A 20805-nucleotide genomic window follows, 5' to 3' on the forward strand; every position below is an offset into this window, starting at 1 on the left:
GCCGGTGGGTGCTAAGCACCCACTAATTTTTTCCCCTGGAGCACCCATGGAGTCGGTGCCTATGGCTCTAACCACTGAGCTGTCTCTGGCCTGATGATGACTTAAGTATTATACACAGCGGAACGGTCATTGGGCCAAGAGAAGAAGAAGTGTGAGAATGAGGCTGTAGTCCAGTGGCTAGGATGCCCAGCTGCTCCAATCGCTCTTCCATTATTTCTCCATAGTGGAGCAGCTCCAACAAGAGAGGGGGAGGGAGCCCCACACCAGAATATCCCCTGGCTCAGTGGTGGAGCACTCTGATGACAGGTGGGAGACCCGTGTCAGAGAGGGAGGAACTGAACCTGGGCCTTTCACATCCCCAGTGAGTGCTCTAACCATCAGGCTAAGGTGGACACCACCACCACCTCCTCCTCCAGCTGTTTTATGTGGAGCGAGGCAGGCTCCTAACTCATTCCTGCAAGAAGCAGCTTTGGCACCTACCTGCCTGACTTCAGGAGCCAGGTTGCCGTTCGTGGATCGCTAGCAGAGATAGGCCCCCTCCTCGCAGCTTGGACTGAGGCAGCTCCTGCCAAGAGAGGGGCAGGGCTTCGGACACGTCCCTGTCGTCAGCACCTCTCCTTGGCGTGCTGGCTTTCACGGATCCCATTCTGAGGTGCCTATTTCTCCCCACTCGTTGTCTAGGACCCTGGGCACCTCACTCAGGCTTGGTGGCTCCTGTGAGTTTCTAGGCACTGCAACGCCACCGTCCCTTTGTGGAGCTGGTGAGGTGCCCAATATCACATAAGAACTCTGGGATGGAACAAGGCACTAAACCCAGGTGTCCCAGCCTGACTGGCCCCTTTAAGAGGAAGTGGAGGTCCAGCACGCCTGCTGCCCACCTGGGCTTAAGGGAAGGTACCTGGGTCTTATAAAGAGGACAACAGCAGCAGGGGCAGGAAGGCAACCCACTGACCTCTCTCAGCCCAAGGAGGTCAGGGTGCTGGTAGAGGTTGCAGTGAGCAGGAGACCCTGCGTAACCAGGAGAGGGGCTTTGCCTCCTGACCTCTCTGAGCCGGAGCTAAAGAAGGCTGAGCTCCAGTGAGGACAGGGCTGGGAGTGGCTGCTTGGTGAAAAGCCGGCTGGAACGGAAGAGCTCCAGGAGTGGCTGAAGATGCCGGAGCTGAGTGTGAGCTTGTGTGTTGTGGTGATGATGGACTTTATTTGGGGTTGTCTTGAACTGTTTTTTGTTATTAAACCAGCCTTGGACAGGGCTGGTGTTGGCCATGAGAGAGCCTCTGCAGAGTTTATTAAGGAGCCTTGAGAGAAGGGGAAACTGAAGCAGGCCTCTGCAAAGCCATGCGTGACCCGGAGGGGGTGCTACAGGGCCAGCACACCCTCTTACACCAGCTCTCGCAAGTCCTAGGCCAGTGCCCTAATCACTTTTCATAAAGATGAGCTGTTTTCCTCTCTCTTGCTGCCTCTTCTCTCAGGGCTCTGGGAAATCTCTTACCCTCCCTGTATTTCTTTCCCTTTATTCTCTGCCAGCCCCCTTAACTCCATCCCCCCACTTCTTGCCAATGAGTCCATCCTTAGCCCCCTCTTTATGGTTCCACTGTTTAGAGTCTGATTTTTCCAGGGCCTCTCTTGTGATCAGGCCTAGGGGAAGCATCGGAAGAGTCCTCGCTTGCTGCTGGCTCTCGATTCCTCTCAATGGCAGAGAATTTTTGCTGGAAGCTGAGTCTGCAAAAGGGACATTTTCTCCACAATGGATCATTATCCACCGCCCCAAATCGCTCATTAGCTTCTCAGTGAAGTTTGTTCTAAAAACCAGCTGAAGGGGGAACATGTTTATAGTTTAAAAGACTATCTCGACCGTCTACAAGGCTGGAAAGTTGCAGTTCAGGTTCAACTGCAAACCATAACGCTGCCCCCATCTCCCAGCCCACCAGCTGTGTAAGGGGGATGCAGGTAGGTATACTACCAACAGGAGCACAGAACCCCTCCAATCACTTCACGTGGCCGATTGGCTGGAAATGATTGGTTAATTTTCCCTGGGTTCCGTCACCCTCCTGACTTGAAGGAGGAGTTCAGTGAATTCCAGCACAAGGGAGTTGTACATTGCATCCTTCCTGGATTGCAGGGAGGCTTCGCCCCCAGGGAGCATAGGTGGCGTAACTAGCTCTCCTGTCCCCACCTGGGTGTTTATGCCGCAAGGACAGCTTTAGATAACAACAGGGGCACCACAGGACCCGCGTTGGGAAGAGGCTACTAAGGGGCAGGCCTCTGCAAAGCCATGCTCTCAAATGATCACATTCCAAAAGGCACCACCCTCTTTTTACCCTTTAACCATCATAAGAGAAGTCCTGGGCACTCTGTCATGTCACCTTAACCAGGTTCTCTTCCTTGGAGGCCCTTCCTCCATAGTTTCCATGTTCAGCATGCCTGGTGGAGACAAGAGAAGTGCTCCCCCTCTCGGCGCAATGAAAGTGCGAACACTTGGACCTAGTCTAGTTTTGCCTTCAAACCCAAGCATTGTTTACAAGCACTGAAGCAAAGAGCCCAGTGGGACAAAAAGGGTAGGAGTGACTGGGTTCTCCACCTGGCAACATATCCTGCAGTAGGGTGACACATGCTTATGCCCTTATTATCATTGAATTATTGAAAGCCACCAGCGTGCTCCGCAGTGCACAGACGTAAAGGCCGACGTCATCTCTCTTTCATGGAGCTTATGTTCTATTCTAGACAATGCGGCTCACGCACCCAGTGCATATAGTGCAGGGCTAAAGGTTAAGCAGTGTTTTGTTGTTGTTTTTAAATGATAGCTGCTCAATAGCTGATGCAGAAACATCTGGATCCAATCCAAACAGCTCAAATCATCTACAACCTCCACTCCTCCGGGAACCTTCAGCCAGTCAGTTCTGCCCAGTCCATGAACCCAGATCCAGCTCTCACTGCCATCAATGGGATTTTAGCAGATGAATTTAATGGCACTAGGAATTGTCCCGAAGTGCATTAAAAGTAGATTATTTCCATCCAGTTACTACAACAACCCCTTAGCCTCAGTTTCAAGCATTGTTGAGACTCGCTGGAGCAGAGCGACCTGTGGAACTCAATATGAAGGCGCTGCTAAACCCTCGCAGCTCACCTGGAGTGTGATGGAGGTAAATCGGGACTCAAGGGACAGGGGACAGGTGATTGTTCCAGACCTTACAGATGTTGGCACCTACATACTGACTTGAACTACTGTGACTGTCTCAATTCCTCTGACCACAGGTTGTCTGCATGCTGGCATTACTGCATTACTGTCTGTGCACCTGGGCTGCCTATTGTCAATTAAGATAGGAATCTCCACCCCAGTCTGTGGGCTCCGTTGGTGTGTGCCCCTTGAGTTAGTGCATTCAGCGGAACAAATCAGCAGTTGTAATAGCCGTGGGAATGGACGATGAAAACACTCTCCAAATTTGGGCATGAAAAGGTTGACAATAACTCCATGTCAAGGTGCAGCCTCTCGTATGATTCGTTAGTTTGGGATTACTGTAACACCTAGGAGCCCTAGTCACGGATCAAGGCTCAGCTCCTTAAAGGTATTTCGACATCTACCTCCCACTGAAATCAATGAGCGTCAGGAACCTAAATACCTCTGAGGCGCTAGGCCCAGGACCGTCCTGCGCTAGGTGCTGTACAAACTGATTTGGAATAACTGTAGTGGAGAGGGTATTTTTGCTGTGCTAATCCCCTTCGCATCTTGGCCTATGGTTGTAGCACCACCACCATTTATCTGTGGTTAAACATAAACCTGCAGTCCTCACGCAGACCAAACTTCCATTGGGTAGCCATAGAATCATAGAACTGGAAGGGACCTCGAGAGGTCATTTAGTCCAGTCCCCTGCACTCATAGCAGGACTCAGTATTATCTAGACCATCCCTGACAGGTGTTTGTCCAACCTGCTCTTAAAAATCCCCAATGATGGAGGTTCCACAACCTCCCTAGGCAATTTATTCCAGTGCTTCACCACCCTGACAGTTAGGAAGTTTTTCCTAATGTCCAACCTAAACCTCCCTTGCTGCAATTTAAGCCCATTGCTTCTTGTCCTATCCTCAGACGTTAAGAAGAACAATTTTTCTCCCTCCTCCTTGTAACAACCTTTTATGTACTTGAAAACTGTTATCATGTCCTCTCTCAATCTTCTCTTCTCCGGACTAAACAAACCCAATTGTTTCAATCTTCCCTCATAGGTCATGTTTTCTAGACCTTTAATCATTTTTGTTGCTCTTCTCTGGACTTTCTCCAATTTGTTCCCATCTTTCCTGAAATGTGGCGCCCGGAACTGGACACAATACTCCAGTTGAGACCTAATCAGCGCAGAGCAGAGCGGAAGAATTTCTTCTCATGTCTTGCTTACAACACTCCTGCTAATACATCCCAGAACGATGTTTGCTTTTTTTGCAACAGCATTACTGACTCATATTTAACTTGTGACCCACTATGACCCTGTAGAAGGGTTCGTCCGGGTTCGTCCCTCTCCGGGGCGGCGGGGAACCAGACCGCCTCACTACGTTCGTCGGGTTATCTCGGGGGAACTAGCCTGGCTGCGGGGTTTCACGCCGCGGCAATGGTAGAGACCAACAAACAGCTCTATTCCGCAGACCCAGGCCCTAGTTCAGGGCAGGGCAGTCGAGTCTCTTTGGCTCAGGCCCTTAGGAAGGGGCTGAGCAAACAGTTTACACAGGCCCAGGCCCTGGGTCAGGGCAGGGCAACAAACAGTCAGTAGCTCAGGCCCTCAGGCAGGGGCTGAGCAAACAGGTTCAACAGCAAACCCCAGGCTCCTGGCTCTGAGTAGCCGGGGAGAGGGGGAGACGGCCACCCGCGAGGTGGGTGGCAGGGGGGGACGCAGGCCCACCCACTCCACTGCCTCCCAGCCCGGGGCCCTAGCAGCGGCCGAAGACCCACTGCTGTGTCAGTGGGGATCCTGGCCGCAACAGACTGACATTGGCTCTGGCGGTGCTGCAGCCAGTCTCGGGTCGGCTGCCCCCGGGCTACTTCCTACCTCCCCTCTAGAGGTACCTGGGTCCGGATGGCATCCTCCATGGGGTCACACACCATGGGCTCCTCGGGGTAGCTGGCAAGCGGTAGGCCTGGCAGTTCCTCGGGGTAATGGGCGAGCGGTAAGCTTGGTAGTTTCTCTGGGTAGCTTGCCGCAGGCAGGCTTAACAGCTTCCCCGGGGGCTGGTCGGCATCAGTCCTTGGCTAGTCTCGCCAGTCCTCGGGTCGGTCGCAGATTGCAGGAGTCTCCCCACCGGGAGCTAGGCCACAGGCGTCTGGCTTCTCCGGCGGCCGGGCCTCCAGTGAGCTCTGGGGTTGGGCTTTTATACTTCCTGTCCTGCGCCTTGACCTGTGGGGGGTGGGCGCAAGCTCCACTGGCTCTGCCCACTTTGGCGTCCAGAGAGGCTTGTCCCTCTCCGGGGAAACGGGGAACCAGATCACCTCACTACAGACCCCTAGATCCCTTTCCACAGTGCTCCTTCCTAGGCAGTCATTTCCCATTTTGTATGTGTGCAACTGATTGTTCCTTCCTGAGTGGAGTACTTTGCATTTGTCCTTATTGGATTTCATCCTATTTACTTCAGACCACCTCTCCAGTTTGTCCAGATCATTTTGAATTTTAATCCTATCCTCCAAAGCACTTGCAACCCCTTCAAGTTTGGTATCATCCGCAAACTTTATAAGTCAACTCTCTATGCCATTATCTAAATCATTGATGAAGATATTGAACAGAACCGGACCCAGAACCGATCCCTGCGGGACCCCACTCGTTATGCCCTTCCAGCATGACTGTGAACCACTGATAACTACTCTCTGGGAACGATTTTCCAACCAGTTATGCCCCCATCTTGTAGTAGCTCCATCCAGGTTGTATTTCCCTAGTTTGTTTATCATAAAGTCATGCGAGACAATATCAAAAGCCTTACTAAAGTCAAGATATACCACATCTGCCGCTTCCCCCCATTCATAAGGTTTGTTATCCTGTCAAAGAAAGCTATCAGGTTGGTTTGACATGATTTGTTCTTGACAAATCCATGCTGACTGTTATTTATCACCTTATTATCTTCTAGATGTTTGCAAATTGATTGCTTAATTATTTGCTCCATTATCTTTCCGGGGACAGAAATTAAGCTGACTGGTCTGTAATTCCCCGGGTTGTCCTTATTTCCCTTTTTACAGATGGGCACTATATTTGCCCTTTTCCAGTCTTCTAGAATGTCTCCCGTCTTCCATGACTTTCAAAGATAATTGCTAATGGCTCAGATATTTCCTCAGTCAGCTCCTTGAGTATTCTATGGCCTTGGCTACACTTGGCAATTCACAGCGCTGCTGCGGCAGCGCTGTGAAGCGCGAGTGTAGTCGCGCCGCCTGCGCTGCGAGAGCTCTCTCGCAGCGCTGTAAGTACTCCACCTCTCCGAGGGGAGTAGCTTGCAGCGCTGCGAGCTAGCGTGCAGCGCTGCAGGCTCTGATTACACTGGCGCTTTACAGCGCAGCACTCGCTGCGCTCGGGGGGGGGGGCGTTTTCACACCCCTGAGCACAGCAAGTTGCAGCGCTGTACAGCGCCAGTGTAGCCAAGGCCTATGATGCATTTAATCAGGCCCTGGTGATTTGAAGACATCTAACTTGTCAAAGTAATTTTTGACTTGTTCTTTCCCTATTTTAGACTCCATCCTACCTCATTTTCACCGGCATTCACTATGTTACACGTCCAATCGCCACCAACCTTTTTGGTGAAAACCGAAACAAAGAAGTCATTAAGCACCTCTGCCATTTCCACATTTTTTGTTGTTGTCTTTCCCACCTCACTGAGTAATGGGCCTACTCTGTCCTTGGTCTTTCTCTTGCTTCTAATGTATTTGTAGAATGTTTTCTTGTTTCCTTTTATGTCCCTAGATGGTTTGATCTCATTTTGTGCCTTGGCTTTTCTAAATTTGTCCCTACATACTTCTGTTATTTGTTTATATTCATCCTTTGTAATTTGACCGAGTTTCCACTTTTTGTAGGACTCTTTTTTGAGTTTTAGATCATCGAAGATCTCCTGGTTAAGCCAGGCTGGTCTCTTGCCATAGTTCCTATCTTTCCTATGCAGTGGGATAGTTTGCTCTTGTGCCCTTAATAATGTCTCTTTGAAAAACTGCCAACTCGCTTCTATTGTTCTTCCCCTTAGACTTGCTTCCCATGGGATTTTACCGACCAACTCCCTGAGCTGGTGATTCTGGCCCTCTTCATTTATTGTTCCCTGGGACAATCCAGCACGGTCTCACTCTTGAAGACATGGGGTGAAATCTTGGCCCCATTGACGTCAATGGCAAAACTCCTGGTAATTTCAGTGGGGCTGTGATCATTCTTCATTGTTCTGAAGGGAAAAAAAATAGTTTCTTGCCAAATTGACATCAGAATGCAGAGACTCTGCCAAAGGGGTGTGAAACTCCAGCCTGCGAGTTCATAGCACAGTGGAAGTATTCAGAAAGGAGCAGTGTGAAATCGCCAGAAGAGACCGGAGTCTCTACTGGGGGTCTTCAGCATGATCGCCCCTCCCTGCTTAAATACAATGGAAGAGTCCTTTAGACCCAGAGAAAAGAGGGAAACAGGCAACGCCTTCTATTACAGACCTGGCCACTCATCTGGATCATCCTGAATTATGGACCTTGGAGAACAAGATCCACCTGGCGGGGGTAGCAGTGGGAGGGACAGAGTGGAGAATATAAGAGAAACCACTCCAGCAGGTGTTACTCCAGCTGCCAAGGTTTTCCCAAGCCCAGAGGAGGTGAGTGCTTTACAAAAGAGAATGCCCTCTAGTAGGCCTTGCTACAGTGACTTAATTTTCCTGGGAAGTGGTTGGGTATTGTGATGATTGGTGCTATAGATATTATTTACTGATCTTTTTCTTGCATTATGGGATCAAGCAGCTGATGCCCATTCTGACAAGTTTTAGCTTCTGCTTGTGTGTCATTGTGGGTTATTCCTTCTAACTGGTAACTATACAGGAGAACAGACAACCAGTTCTTTGTACTTGGGACAGACTTCCTACCCTTCGCTGCAGCTGAGATTGGCTTTGGGACCCCGGGGTTCACTAAAGCGTGTCTACACTGCAGCTGGGGGGGTAATTTCCAGCTCAGGTAGACACACCTGTGCTAGCCCTGATTGAGCTAGATCACTAAAAAGAGTAGCGGGCAGTGAAACAGGCTAGGTGCCCAAGCTATGTACCTAGGGTCTCAGACAGGATTGTACTTGAGGCAGCTAACCGGTCCCACCTTCCGTGCAGCTGCGGCTAGATTGTTATTTTTAGCATGCTCACTCAATCCGCCTGGGTACGTCTGCTCACCCTGAAAATTACACCTACAACTCCACTATAAACACCCCCTATGTGATCGCTCCCCTCTGCCTGAGCGGGAAAGAGCAGGGCTCAGCTTATCTCACTTGCAGGTTGGCTTATTTACGATCCCCTCCCCCCTAAAAGTGACCTGAGAAAGACAGAGAGACCATATAGCTGAGTTCACTCTGACATCTACATGGAGTGGGAAAGAGGTCATGACCCTTGCTCCCCTTATCTTCCATGTCCCCTAATATTACAGGGGAACTCAGCTAAAGAAATAAAAGAACGGTAGACTCATGGGGTGACGTCCTGACTCCACACATCAATGGGAGTTTTGCCCTTGACCCCAACAGGGCTGGGGTTTCACCCGTGGCGAGACAGATCCTGAGTAGTGACTGTGAATGGCATGCTAGTGAAATACCAGTTAGAGGCGGGCAGGGAGCGGGGAAATGCAGGCTCAAATTGTGCCAGATTCTAAGAGGGGCATCAGCCTCCTGAATTTCAGCACTGACGTGACTTTAGCTCTCTGCTGGCCTGTACAATGTCTCCAGTAGAAGGAGAGGCAGAAAGTGCCGGTGCTGACAGATCACGTCTTTGTAAGAGATCATCCGCTGTATCTCCTTACTGTCCCAGGCAGGGCTTTGACTCATCGTGACGAGTGGCTTCGTGCGCCAGAAGTTCGGACTTGCCTCTCTATCCTCTCAGCAGCAGCCAGCTATCCGAAGCCTGCCTGCTAACTGGAGCAGATCCAGAGATCAATACCCCTGAGTTGCTTGCTTGAGTGAAAGATCCGGGTGTTTCCGCTCCCAGGTCCTGCACAAAGATGAAGAATCTCTTTGCGGTCACCTTGCTAATCGCCTGCAGTGAGTACAGCAAACTGGGGACGCCCTAGCCGACGCTAATGATGTGATCGCCTCCGCTCTGTAACCAGCGTCCCCCCTCAGAGCAGAATCCCCAGCATCAGGGCAGCGCAAGTGAGGCTCGGTGCCTGGTACACCTGGCCGCAGCTTGGGGTCTGGACATTGGGTTTACTCAGCCCTTACCTGAGGTCACTGGGAGCTTTACCCGAGTGAGGCATATTAAAGCCTCAGGCCCCAGCTCATGCATGGCCACACACATCTCTGTGTAAGGGCAGGGGAGAGGGTAAGGTGTTCACCTTGCCCCTTGCATTGCTGCACAGGGGCCTCTTGCAATACAAGTCCCCGCGCTCCAGGGAAGGGCTGTGCATTCCCGCTCTCCCACAGGAGAGTAAGCTGGAGAAAGGGGGCAGGGAGGAGTTGGTGCCGGTCCCCAGAGCAAGAGCAGTGCAATTGTGGGAAGCGTCTATGCCGGTCTAAAGGCTGGAATGAGGATTGTGCATCCCCTTTGCAAGGAACACACCACTAGGGGGCACAAGCTCTCTGGTGCCCCGTGTAGAGCAGCGCAGCGCCATAGCACCCCCTAGCAAAGGGCTGTGGCATTAGAGCCACATGCTAACCCCCAGGATTCAGCTCAGCGTTCTTTCACCAACTCAGTGTGCTCCCCATGTGCACTAACAACAGGAGAGGGGGAAGTGATCTTTCCTTTAGAGGAAACCATCCTTCCTAGTGCTCTTGCTGGTTTGCAGGTCTGTCTGGAACACAGGGGAGCCTTCTGGAGTTTCGAAAGATGATTAATCAAGCCACGAGAAAAAGCGCCATCCTCAGTTATTATGGGTATGGCTGCTACTGCGGGTCTGATGGCAGAGGGGAGCCAAAGGATGCGACAGATTGGTAAATTGCCACTAGATTTTTTTAAAAATATATCATTCCTCAAGCAGCGCTGTAATCCCACGGGACTGGTCAAATGCACCTTTGCAAAACACCCGCCAAAAAAACCACTCACCTAGTCAAGCCCCAAGATTCATAAAGGGAAAAGTCCCCCAGAGCCTGTCATGGTGAGAGAAGGGGCTGGTGCTTAAATATCCCTATAAAGTGCAGTCGAGTTTACTATCAAGGGGCCTTTGCAGGAGACCGACTGGATGGAAAGTCTCTTAAGATGCTCACTGGCTTCTGCAGAAAGCTCAGTTTCTACCAGTTACTCACCAGGGCATTTCTGATCTTTAGTTATGGATCCTCAGATATGGCCCTGATTCTGACATGAACAAATACGTGTATTAGTGGGAATGTACCGGATATGAACAGTAAATCCAACAAATGCTTAGACAATGGCCAGACCTGCTTGCCTAGAAAAGATCGGCTATACTGGATGATAGTCTCTTTCATTGTAAGCAGACCTTTGACGTGTACCTCTGCTCTTCCTTCTCCCCGGAGGTGCTGCCGAGCTCATCACTGCTGTTATAAAAGGCTAAAAGCTAGTGGATGTTATGGGAACAGACAGCGATATAGTTACACCTACAAGGACGGGGACATTCTGTGTGGTGAGTTCTCTCTCCTTGGTCAGGTTGGGACGTGCTTTGCTTCTACTCTCTAATCAGCACACTGGTCTGGTTCTTCGCCTTTCTCGCTCGGTGTCCTCCTTCCAAAGGGCCAAACGTTATCATTGATCCAGAAGAGAAGGGTTCGAAGGGGAGGGCAGCACCAGGGTCCCTGGAAGGACTCTGGCTCTCTCCCCTTGTGTCATGGACCCAAGAAGTGAATTAATGGCCCATAAGTATTGGAGTTGCCACACCTTGATTCCTTGAAAGCCCTGGTCCAGCTCCTGACCCAATGACTTCGGCCCCTCGGCCAGCTGATATAGGTTTGAGCACTGGCCTGCTAAACCCAGGGTTATGAGTTCAATCCTTGAGGAGGCCATTTAGGGATCTGGGGCAAAAATCTGTCTGGGGATTGGTCCTGCTTTGAGCAGGGGGTTGGACTAGATGACCTCCTGAGGTCCCTTCCAACCCTGATAGTCTATGATTCTAGGTAAATTGGGGTCCATGCAGCTGACTGTAAGGGGGTGTTAGGAGCTCACTTTTTAAGGTCTCATCCAATCAAATGTAACCTATCACCGGTGTGAGTGAGGACGCCTGTAGCAGTACTTCATACCCGCTTTGCACTCACACAGCCCGAGTGTAAGTGACTCCACAGGGCCAGCGGGAAGTCAGGCCCTGAGAATTAGTCACCTTCCTCGTCGCAGCGATTGTCCCATGAAAAACGTGCGTCTCTCTCTCTCTGTCTTGGCAGCTTTGGGGAGCTGGTGCGAAGAACAGGTCTGTGACTGTGACAAGAGCACTGCTCTCTGCCTGGAAAGGAACCTGAAGACGTTCAACAGCCGCTACGTTCGTTACCGAGACAACAAGTGCACGGGATTCACACCCAGGTGCTAGGGGCCATCCTGTCCCCAGCACATCATTTTACTGACCACCCAGCTGACAAGAGTTTGCACTTGCTGTTTCCCCAGGACCAAGGAGCCAGGAGCCAGGAGTGGGACTGTAGAATGGACTGTGATCTCTGAGTGCTTTGCTGGAGAGGACAAGAGAAATTCCAGGGAACTGCTTGTAAATAGTGCAGCAGCTCTACCTTAAAGCGGGTCACTAGAACAGACCAGGCCGGACAAGAACCACATCAGATGGCCGGTAGCCAATATAGGAAGGACGGTTGAGACACTGGACTGGTTCAATTCCTGGCTCTGGCACTGACTTCCTGTTTGACCTTGGCCAAGTGCAGATTTTTAAAGGCACTTTGGCACCTAACTCCCATTGGAAACCATAGGAGTTAGGTGCCTAAGTACCTTTATGAAGCTGGGCTGTAATCACTCTATGCCTCAGTTTGCCCATCTGTAAAATGGGGATAATAGTCCTTTCTTTGCCTGTGTATGTAGCGTGTAAGGGACTGTCTCTTCCTATGTGTTTGTACAGCACCTAGCATGATAGGGCTTTGATCTCAGTTTGTCCCAAAAGTGCTACTGGGATATATATAATACCACAGTACTAAAAATGGTGACTAGGGACCATTTGGCTGAACTGGGATTCTCCTAGGATTGCTGGCATAAGCTCCCCACTGCTTAATATTCTGGTTCCGGATTCATTTCCTTCACTTTAGTTACCATGCTATTTCCTTTCCTTTGCTTCTAAATAAAGGTGAGCAGGACACCTTATTCTGCAGCACAGGACAGTCTGTTGAACTGATTTCCCCCCCCTTTTTATATATATTAGAGCAGAGTTTGTGCAGCAGAATGGGGCACGGCTCTGATTGGGTGTTGCTGTGAAGGCTAGTGCAATACTAATCACAAAGCAGCCCTCCGGGCCATGACCTGGCCCACTCTTATCTTCAGTTACAAGCATTGTCGGGAACCACTGGAGCCAAGAGACCTCTGGAATGGAAAGCAAAGGGCTGCCTGATTTCTATACCTGGCATCAGCGCTCTTCTGTGGAAGCGCCTCAGGCAAGGATGGGTGAGGCCACACACAAAGAGAGGTTCAGTTTTTACCCTGGGCAGGTACAAAGAGAAGATACTGCTTAATATTTTCCCCAACCAGCAGAGAAATGTTCTGGGAACAAAAGCTCCTGTGTCCTTTCTGCCTTCCCATCAGCAGTATCTCTAGCAACAGCAAAGCGACACATACCCGTGCAAAGGTGGAACTGCATGTAGAGAACAGGGGGCTGGGAAATGCATAAGGTTCCTGTGTTTGTGTTCATAAGGACGCACGCTGGAGGCATTCATGCCCATTTTGGGTACCTCAGTGCACGCTTTGGCACAGGAATATTTTGCATGCAAAACTCAGGCACTGAAGTTTGAAAATCTGATCCATGGGAACTCATTTTTAGTCACAGTCACACACACTGATCCTAGGAGGACAAGGCACCTGTTTTGCAAAACGTTCTGTGACAACAGGCCCGTTGTTGAGACTCAAAATGTGGGGGAAACGTTGACTGCGGGGTAGTTTTGCATTTCACAATGCAGCTCTCACCCCCCATTTAACCCACAGCAAAAACACGAAGGCCCAGTTCCTGGGACCTCTAGGAGAGTTAAGTGCCTAACTACCTTTGCAGATCTGGGCCTTAATCCCTACGGCAACAGTGTCCAGGAACCCCAGACACACCGCTGCATAACAAATACATTTTGATGAGAACTGTAAATATTTGCATCTCCCATCTTTCTGTAGTTTAATAAGGAGGAGTGGCACTATGGAATGGCCATATAACCAACAGCAGTAAAGGTGCAGTTAGTCCTGGGCTCTCTTTAAGGTTTAGTGCTTTCCTTAGCTGGACAGTTATTTTCTTCTCTAACCTCTCTCAATTGAAATGAAGCGTTTGCCTGGCATCCTGTTACTTTTCCTGTGCTGTAAGTAAATCCCCATTCTGTAACACGTTTTTAACTCTCTTGATTTTCCTGTAAACTCTGACATTGCCTAGAAGCTGTTGTCATAAAAAGCCTTAATGGTTTGCTTGAGACAAAGTAGTGCAATGGTGTGCAAACTGAGGGGGGGGTGCAAGAGGTTTGCGGGGGAAACTGGGATCCTATGGGTGCTGCAGGACCTGCTGCCATAATAGCAGGAGTGGGATAAAAATAGAGTGGGTATTGCATGGCGGGACGGGAGTGGGATTGAAAAAATAGTCCTCCCACACCGCAAACAACAACAACGCCCCGGCCAGCAGCTGCCGCTCTCCAGCTGCCCAGCTCTGAAGGCAGCGCCGCCGCCAGCAGCAGCACAGACGTCAGGGTTTACTTCAGATTACAAGTAATGGGAAGGCGGGTGCAACAAATGCCACGAATGGTAAGGGGGGGGACGTGACTGGAAAAGTTTGCACACCGCTGGTCCAGGGGCTGGGGCCCTGGGGTGGAACCATAGAGAACTGGGTTCTAATGCTGACTCTGCCACTGACGGCTGCCCCCTGCCGCTGGTTCCCCCTATTTCTGTCTTGTCTCCAGGGAAGATGCTGTGTACGTACAGAATACAGCATAACGGGGGCGCCAGCTTTAGGCACAATTAACTTTATCTGCATCAGGTCAAGAAATGGTTCTCCTCTCTGGCACTCCCTCCATTCTGCAGAGGACACTGCAGCCCTGGACTAACTGGTGTGGGAAGGACCCGCAGTAAATAGGAGAGACACAGGGGAGCTGTGGGTGAGATTCATGCTTAGAGCCCGGCGTTCTGAGGGGATGGAGCTCCCCCCACACCTGCCTACAGAATGATCAGAGAGCCAGGAGTGGCTGCAGTAGGACTGACATGGGAGGCCAGGGGTGTTTTTCCCTGATGTCCCTTTAGACACAGTTTAATTATCCCCAGCTCTTTGGTTGCAGGCCTGCCCTTGGCGTGCAGTAACCTGATTCAGTTTGCGGCCATAACTAAGCAGATGACTGGGAAAAACGCCCTTCTGAATTACAATGGTTACGGATGCTACTGTGGACTGGGAGGATCCAAACAGCCACTAGATGCGACCGACTGGTAAGTCAGAGCACAGGCGCTAAGGGCACTGGGAAGTGCTACCACCGTTCAGCGCCCCCGCTGCCCTCCTCCCCTCCAGAACTGGCGTCGTCAGCATGGCCCTTGATTTGTTACTCAGGGCAGCAATGTGAACAAGTGGTCGGAGCACAAGACTGGGAATCAGGAGAGCTGGGTTCAATCTGCCCACGGGTAAAATGAGGTTACTGCATGTCCACTTTTATGAAGAGCTTTAAGACGCTTGGTAGATACCCACAAAAGATCATTGTGATGATTATTTAGTTCAGTAGCAATCAATCAGAGTGTGTTGACCCCCTCCCACCCCCCAGGAGTAACTATTCTGTCAGCGTGCATTGTATAACTAATGGCATTTACTTTCAAAACTCAGTGGCATGCCAGGAATTCAGAGAAGGGGGGCATTTCAAGGGAATCCTGGAACTGCAAGGGGAGATTGGCTCCAAAACCTGCTTCTGGCTCACTTGTTCTTCCACCTTCGGGAATGGTGTCATTGATATAAGACTCCGCCATGTCTCTCAGCTATGTAGGCGAACATCAAGTCTGAGGGACTCATAGGTCTGTGGAGTCCAAAAATAATCTCATAAGGAGAGTAATGGACAGTTGAATGCCAGCAGGTGTTATATGCAAAGACAACAGAGGGTGTCTTCATATCCCAGTCTTGTTGGTCTTCGCTGACTCTATGTCCAAGCAAGGTGATGTGGCTCCTCACAAACTGATATTTGTTTAGTACAAATTTAAACCCTGGTTCCTTAGGAAGATCTAGAACCCATACCATGCCTACCAGACGTCCCGCCCATTTTGGGGGGAACAAATGAAGTCATCTAAGTACGTGAGGATGTCTTCAGTTCTCAAAGCTTGGGTAAGGACAGTCACCAGCCCCTGAAATGCCCCTGGCACGTTCATGAGTCTGAAAGGCATTCTGCAGAATTGAAACAACCCATAGCATGTCACCAAGGCAGTTTGTTCTCAATCCTCAGCTGCCACTTTAATCGGATGGTATCCAGATACCAAATCAAAACTACTCACGTATTTTACTCCTGGGATTTTATTCATTTGAGTGTATCTGATCTGAGGGGCAGTTGCTAGCTAGTTTGAACTGTCCGTGAATTAGTCAACACACATCCTCAAGTCTCCATTGGGCTTTTTCACAACTACAGTTGAGGATGCTCAAGGTGATGCAGATCGCTCAAGGAGGCCCCCCCTCCAGCTCTTTCAACACTACCTGATCCGCTGTCTGCACGGATCACGCCGGCGTGCCTAAAAAAGCATAGACCTCTGACTAGAGATCAAATCTCTCCTGAGAACACTGGGTAATGACTCAGCTACCAGACATTAGTTACAGCAGAGAAACAGGAAATCGATCAAAGCAAATGCTGCATTGTTGGGAGGCCAACAGTGAGCGGCATTGAATCATCCCCTTTGTTGGAGCGCCGCGGAAGGTGAATGGCAAGGGGATGCGTTTAACTCCACTTTCCCTGAATGAAAACAGGGAGGATGTTCTGCTAGGAAGATGTGCTGTAGATTTGTGAGCCCTTTGGGGCAAGCCCTGGTCTCGCTGTGTGCGCACAACATTTCCTCCCCCCTCCCCCCCGGTGCTCTGATCTCATTTAGGGACCCTGTGTGCTACCGTAATTCAAATAACAACTAGTCATGTTTTTCCTGCCGCCCCCCAGTGCTGTACTAATGCTGACTCTGTTCATACAAGGTGCTGTCATGCTCACGACTGCTGCTACAACAAGATGTTGGCACGTGGCTGTGAACCCAAACTGGAATCCTATTCTTACTCCATCCAGTCGGGCAACATAGCCTGCAGTAAGTGAGACTATAGAGCCCAAGGCATGAATTGAATGGCTTCGCTCTCCGTAGAGACAGGCAGTCTCTGGGCCTCGCTCCTCCTGAGCACCCTGGAGACTAGCAGGCTGGAAAATGCTATTCAACTGGCTAACAAGTGAAATGTGCTTGAAATAGGGAGCAGGCTGTACAGATCCTGGTTGTGATTATTCTTCAGGTGATTGGTTAAGCAAGACAAGCTTCCCTACGGGTGAAACTCACCCCACCCAGAGGGGTCAGGACGAGGGCCTCCACACTATTTCTGCCCCACTTTTGCCCTGTTTTAAAAACTTAAGCGGCGCAAAGGCCTTTTGGTGGCCCCAGGCTGTGGGGTGAATTTCACCCTGAGCTGAGTACAGGCCCAGGGCCCTGCTGCGCCAGAGGGAATACTTCTTCTAGAGCAACTCGGAGAAGTTGGCAAACAGGGAGGCTGTGCGCTCCCAGCTGTGTCACATGCAGCGTGATTTCTGGCTATTGTCTATTGCCAGGAGGCACTCACCCAGGGAAATTCAGCTGTCGCTGGGTGCATAGGAGACGTGCCGGCCTTCTGCATCTGTGCAAGAAAGGAATTGAGCACATTTCTCAGCACGGCGTGTGCCCGGCTGCTTTGCCGCCAGCACAAAGCGGGGTGCTCCACACCGGCTCGCATCGTTCCAGTCTTCTCAACAGCAGCATTTTCAAAACAAACAGAGAGACGTTCACCGCAGGCCCCCTGCACCTAGTTATGGAGTCGTGATCTTCCTGTTTGGTAAGAAGCTGTATCCACCATGTAGGTAGTTATCACAGACACCTCTGTAAAGCAGCAGTAGAATTGGGGCAAGGGGCCAAGCCCAAACCCACCTCAGTCCATAGAAAGGTTCCCGTGGACTACAATGGGCTTTGGATTGGGCCCAAGTGACTTTCCCACACATAGGATGGCTTAGCTGCAACACTCAGGCATGCAATGAGAGGATCTGCATATGCTCCAGCAGTTGATTCAAGAGAATTGCCCCGGGCTCTATTGTACTGTTCTCATGCTTCCCTGCTGGTTTATTTTTCAGGTGGGAAAACTGTCTGCCAGAAATGGACCTGTGAATGTGACAAGGCTGCGGCGATGTGTTTCCAAAGGACCGCCCACACCTTCCGCAGAAAATATCTCTATTACCCAAACATCCTCTGCAAGGGACCCTCTCCCGCGTGCTAGGCCCACAGCTGCCCTAGTCCCCGTGCTCTGCAGTGCCAGCCCCATCTCTTTCCTGCGCTAGGTGCTGTTCCTTTTTCGGCAAGATGTTCCAAGTTCTAGCAGCGTTCCTCAGCAGGGTTCTGAGCCTTTCCATTGACGTCAGTGGATTTTGGACCAGGCCCTGTAAGTACAAGCCATACCTCCCCCTACTAGTAAAAATAAAAGACAGCTTCTAAAATGCAACCAATGTTTGCAGCTTCTAAGAATCAGCGTGAAATTCGGGCAGCTCTGCTTACCGGCTCGGGTCATTTTATATGATTTAACTGCTGATGGAATATCTGAAATAAACTTTAGCATGATAGCTATCGTCCTCTTGTTATACCAGGCTGAGCTCTCTCTCTCTCCCTTCTCCAATGGAGACGTTAACCAGTCGGCACTGCCAGGCAGTTACAGCGAGGCTTGGTTTTAGTGCCAAGTCTTATTTAAGACCAGCTGGAGAAAGATTCTCCAGAGACAGAGCGGGTGGCTACGTGGGCTTGCAGCAGTAAAGTGGGAAAAGCTGCAGAACTGGAATACTGGTCTCTGCCTCGAGGTCCTGAGCCAAAGTGCATCTAAATCAGGCTTCCCTGGGCTTTGGATTAGGCCCAAAATCAAGGTACAAACTGGGCCTAAAGCTGTGCTGGGAGATTAACGATGTGCTGGAGTGTGATTGGATGCATAAACCCCACACTAGTTTAGCAAGGGTTAACAGAAGCCTGAGCCCAATTAGGCCCCTGGGCAGCACCTGGAGGGGTGTTAGGCAAAACTGGTGATCAAACCCAGCTGGGGAGGAGTGGGCTCTTCATCAAAGAAGGAGCACGGGGTGGGGGGAAAGGCCTAGTAGGAAACCAGCTGGTAGTTTCCTCTCATGGGCTAAAGGCTGAGAGAAGCCTGGAGCCAGAACTAGAGATGGCTGAGCCAGGAGGAAGTTGGGGGGGCCATACTCTGAAATAAGAGCAAGGAAGAACTTTGCAGGCATTAGGCAGAGCCCCAGCAAGAGGCCTTGAGGAAGGAGGGCATGGGACTGGGAAAGAAAGCCTGAGAAGCTGAGGGGTCTGGGAAGGCCACTAGAGACAGGGCAACAGGAGATGGTGAGTCTCACTGCGGTAGGCCTGAAAGAGGGTTTAGTCCAGAGTTGACAGTCTGAGGGAGTACCAAGCTGGCAAGTGAGGAGTGTTTCTCCCCATGGTGAGCCCGAAACAGGGTTTGGGAAAGTCCTGGGAGTTAGTTGAGTGGGACTAGAAGTACTTGAGCTTTCTTTGAGTGATCTTCATAGACGATCCCAGGTGAGGACCCCGTCGGTCTTAGTTAACCCCAGGAGAGGGGGTGAAGAAACTGGAACTTGAGTGGAGTACCCTGAAAGGGCTGTGGAACTAAAAGGGGACCTGGCTAGAGAGCTGAGTCGGAAAAAGAGGCAGGCCACCACAGAACCAGGAACACCTGTCAGCAGGGGGTGTCGCAGAGCAAATCTGCTCCTCCACACCCAGCCACGAGGAGCCATGCCAGAGGTGAGTCAACCCTTCGACATGGCCATTTCATGTTCTAAAATATTTTGTGCAAAGACTAAAATGACATTCCAATAGCTCAGTTACAACAACCTCCTTGGCCCTGTCCCCATGAAAGAAAGAAGTGCTCTTTAAAATTGAATTAGCTTAATGGAGTTACCTTAACATGATTGGAAATGACCTTTCACACCCAGGTGGACACAGTTTAACACCTTTACAACTCTGCCAACTGGCTGTGTGGCTTCCCCACAAGGCTAACTCCACTGAACTAATTCAATTTTAAAAGCACCCTTCTTCGGGGTCCAGACAGACCCATCCAGCATCACCAGCATTATTCCCAAGCACTCTGATATAGGGAGACAGGCCCCCACAATCATGAGATTTGCATCACAATCAAGAGATTTAAAAAATAACAACATTGGGGCCTTTTTGTTGCCCTTCTGGTCTTTCAGCTTTTCTCTACAACCATGAGAACTAGAAACTTACTTTCTCTGAAATTTCCCTGAGGGACTCCTTTAAATAATCAAAGGTTTGGCTGGATAACATCATCTCCTCGCAGCTGTTCATGTCTCCTCTATGGAAAAACTTATAAAATAATTGCATTATTTATTTTGACGTGTTGCCTAACCTCTTAGGCCCCAAGTTAACACTGGGATATAAAGCGGGGAAATAGATTGTGAAAATGCTGTTTGCTGGTGGGTTAACGATCTAACAGAACACCTGTATTACAAACATTTTATTAGCAAGGGATATGTTACAGTTCATGCTGCAGCTAACAAAGTTTGTAAGAGGGGAGCATGGATGGCTGAATCAGACACTTGAGAAATCATCTCTGGGGTTTCTTAAGCATGGGGTGCTTTGAGGTAAACTCACAGGATTCATGATGGGGAACGGTCACATTCATTTGGGTAACTCTATCTAGGGTTTATTCTGGACTCCTTTCTTTTGGGGGCTGACCCGGGCAGGTGTCATGCAGATTGATTCAGTTTTGCTTTCTGTCCTGAGTAAAGTGTACAAAAGCCACATGCAACTTAAAAGGGTGAGAATTAATGTCACTTTCAGATCTTCCTGCCTTAGTACAATGGCAATAACATTTAGGATCCTAACACCGCATGTTAGGAGTATGTTCAAATCCCTAAACCGGGCTTTCATTGACAGCTTTTTTTGTTCAGTTTCATGGCAATATTATTGTTGATTTAAGGCCCAATCCTGTAAACACTTGCACGTCAGTAACTTTGCACACAAGTAGTCACTGATACTCCATAACGTACTGGTGAACATAACGTGGTACAGACTGAAACAACAAGGTCTTGGTAACATGGACCCAGATCTTCAAAGATATTTAAGCTCCTTACTTCAATTCATTTCAGTGGAAGTTGGAAGCCGAATCATAGAATATCAGGGTTGGAAGGGACCTCAGGAGGTCATCTAGTCCAACCCCCTGCTCAAAGCAGGACCAATTCCCAACTAAATCATCCCAGCCAGGGCTTTGTCAAGCCTGACCTTAAAAACCTTTACAGAAGGAGATTCCACCACCTCCCTACGTAACCCATTCCAGTGCTT

The 20805-nt window shown here is 50.0% G+C and overlaps 1 protein-coding gene across 1 annotated transcript; it reads left to right on the top strand.

Moving 5' to 3' along the window:
- Positions 1-9987: 9987 nt before the first annotated feature.
- Positions 9988-17719, top strand: LOC112110191 (group IIE secretory phospholipase A2-like). Its single transcript, XM_029913570.1, has 6 exons — positions 9988-10091; positions 10632-10738; positions 11487-11622; positions 14512-14691; positions 16412-16518; positions 17577-17719. The coding sequence occupies exons 1-6, from the start codon at positions 9988-9990 to the stop codon at positions 17717-17719; spliced, it is 777 nt and encodes a 258-aa protein (XP_029769430.1).
- Positions 17720-20805: the final 3086 nt, after the last annotated feature.

This window comes from Terrapene carolina, unplaced genomic scaffold (assembly GCF_002925995.2).
Source record: "Terrapene carolina triunguis isolate 2854851 unplaced genomic scaffold, T_m_triunguis-2.0 Scaffold714, whole genome shotgun sequence".
NCBI lineage: Eukaryota > Metazoa > Chordata > Testudines > Emydidae > Terrapene > Terrapene triunguis.

Bases quoted from the DNA above. Each gene is read 5' to 3' on its own strand.
- LOC112110191 (XM_029913570.1), top strand. From the start codon at position 9,988: ATGATTAATCAAGCCACGAGAAAAAGCGCCATCCTCAGTTATTATGGG. The intron at 10,739-11,486 runs GTGAGTTCTCTC...CTGTCTTGGCAG, and splicing joins GGACGGGGACATTCTGTGTG to CTTTGGGGAGCTGGTGCGAA. The intron at 11,623-14,511 runs GTGCTAGGGGCC...ATGTCCCTTTAG, and splicing joins TGCACGGGATTCACACCCAG to ACACAGTTTAATTATCCCCA.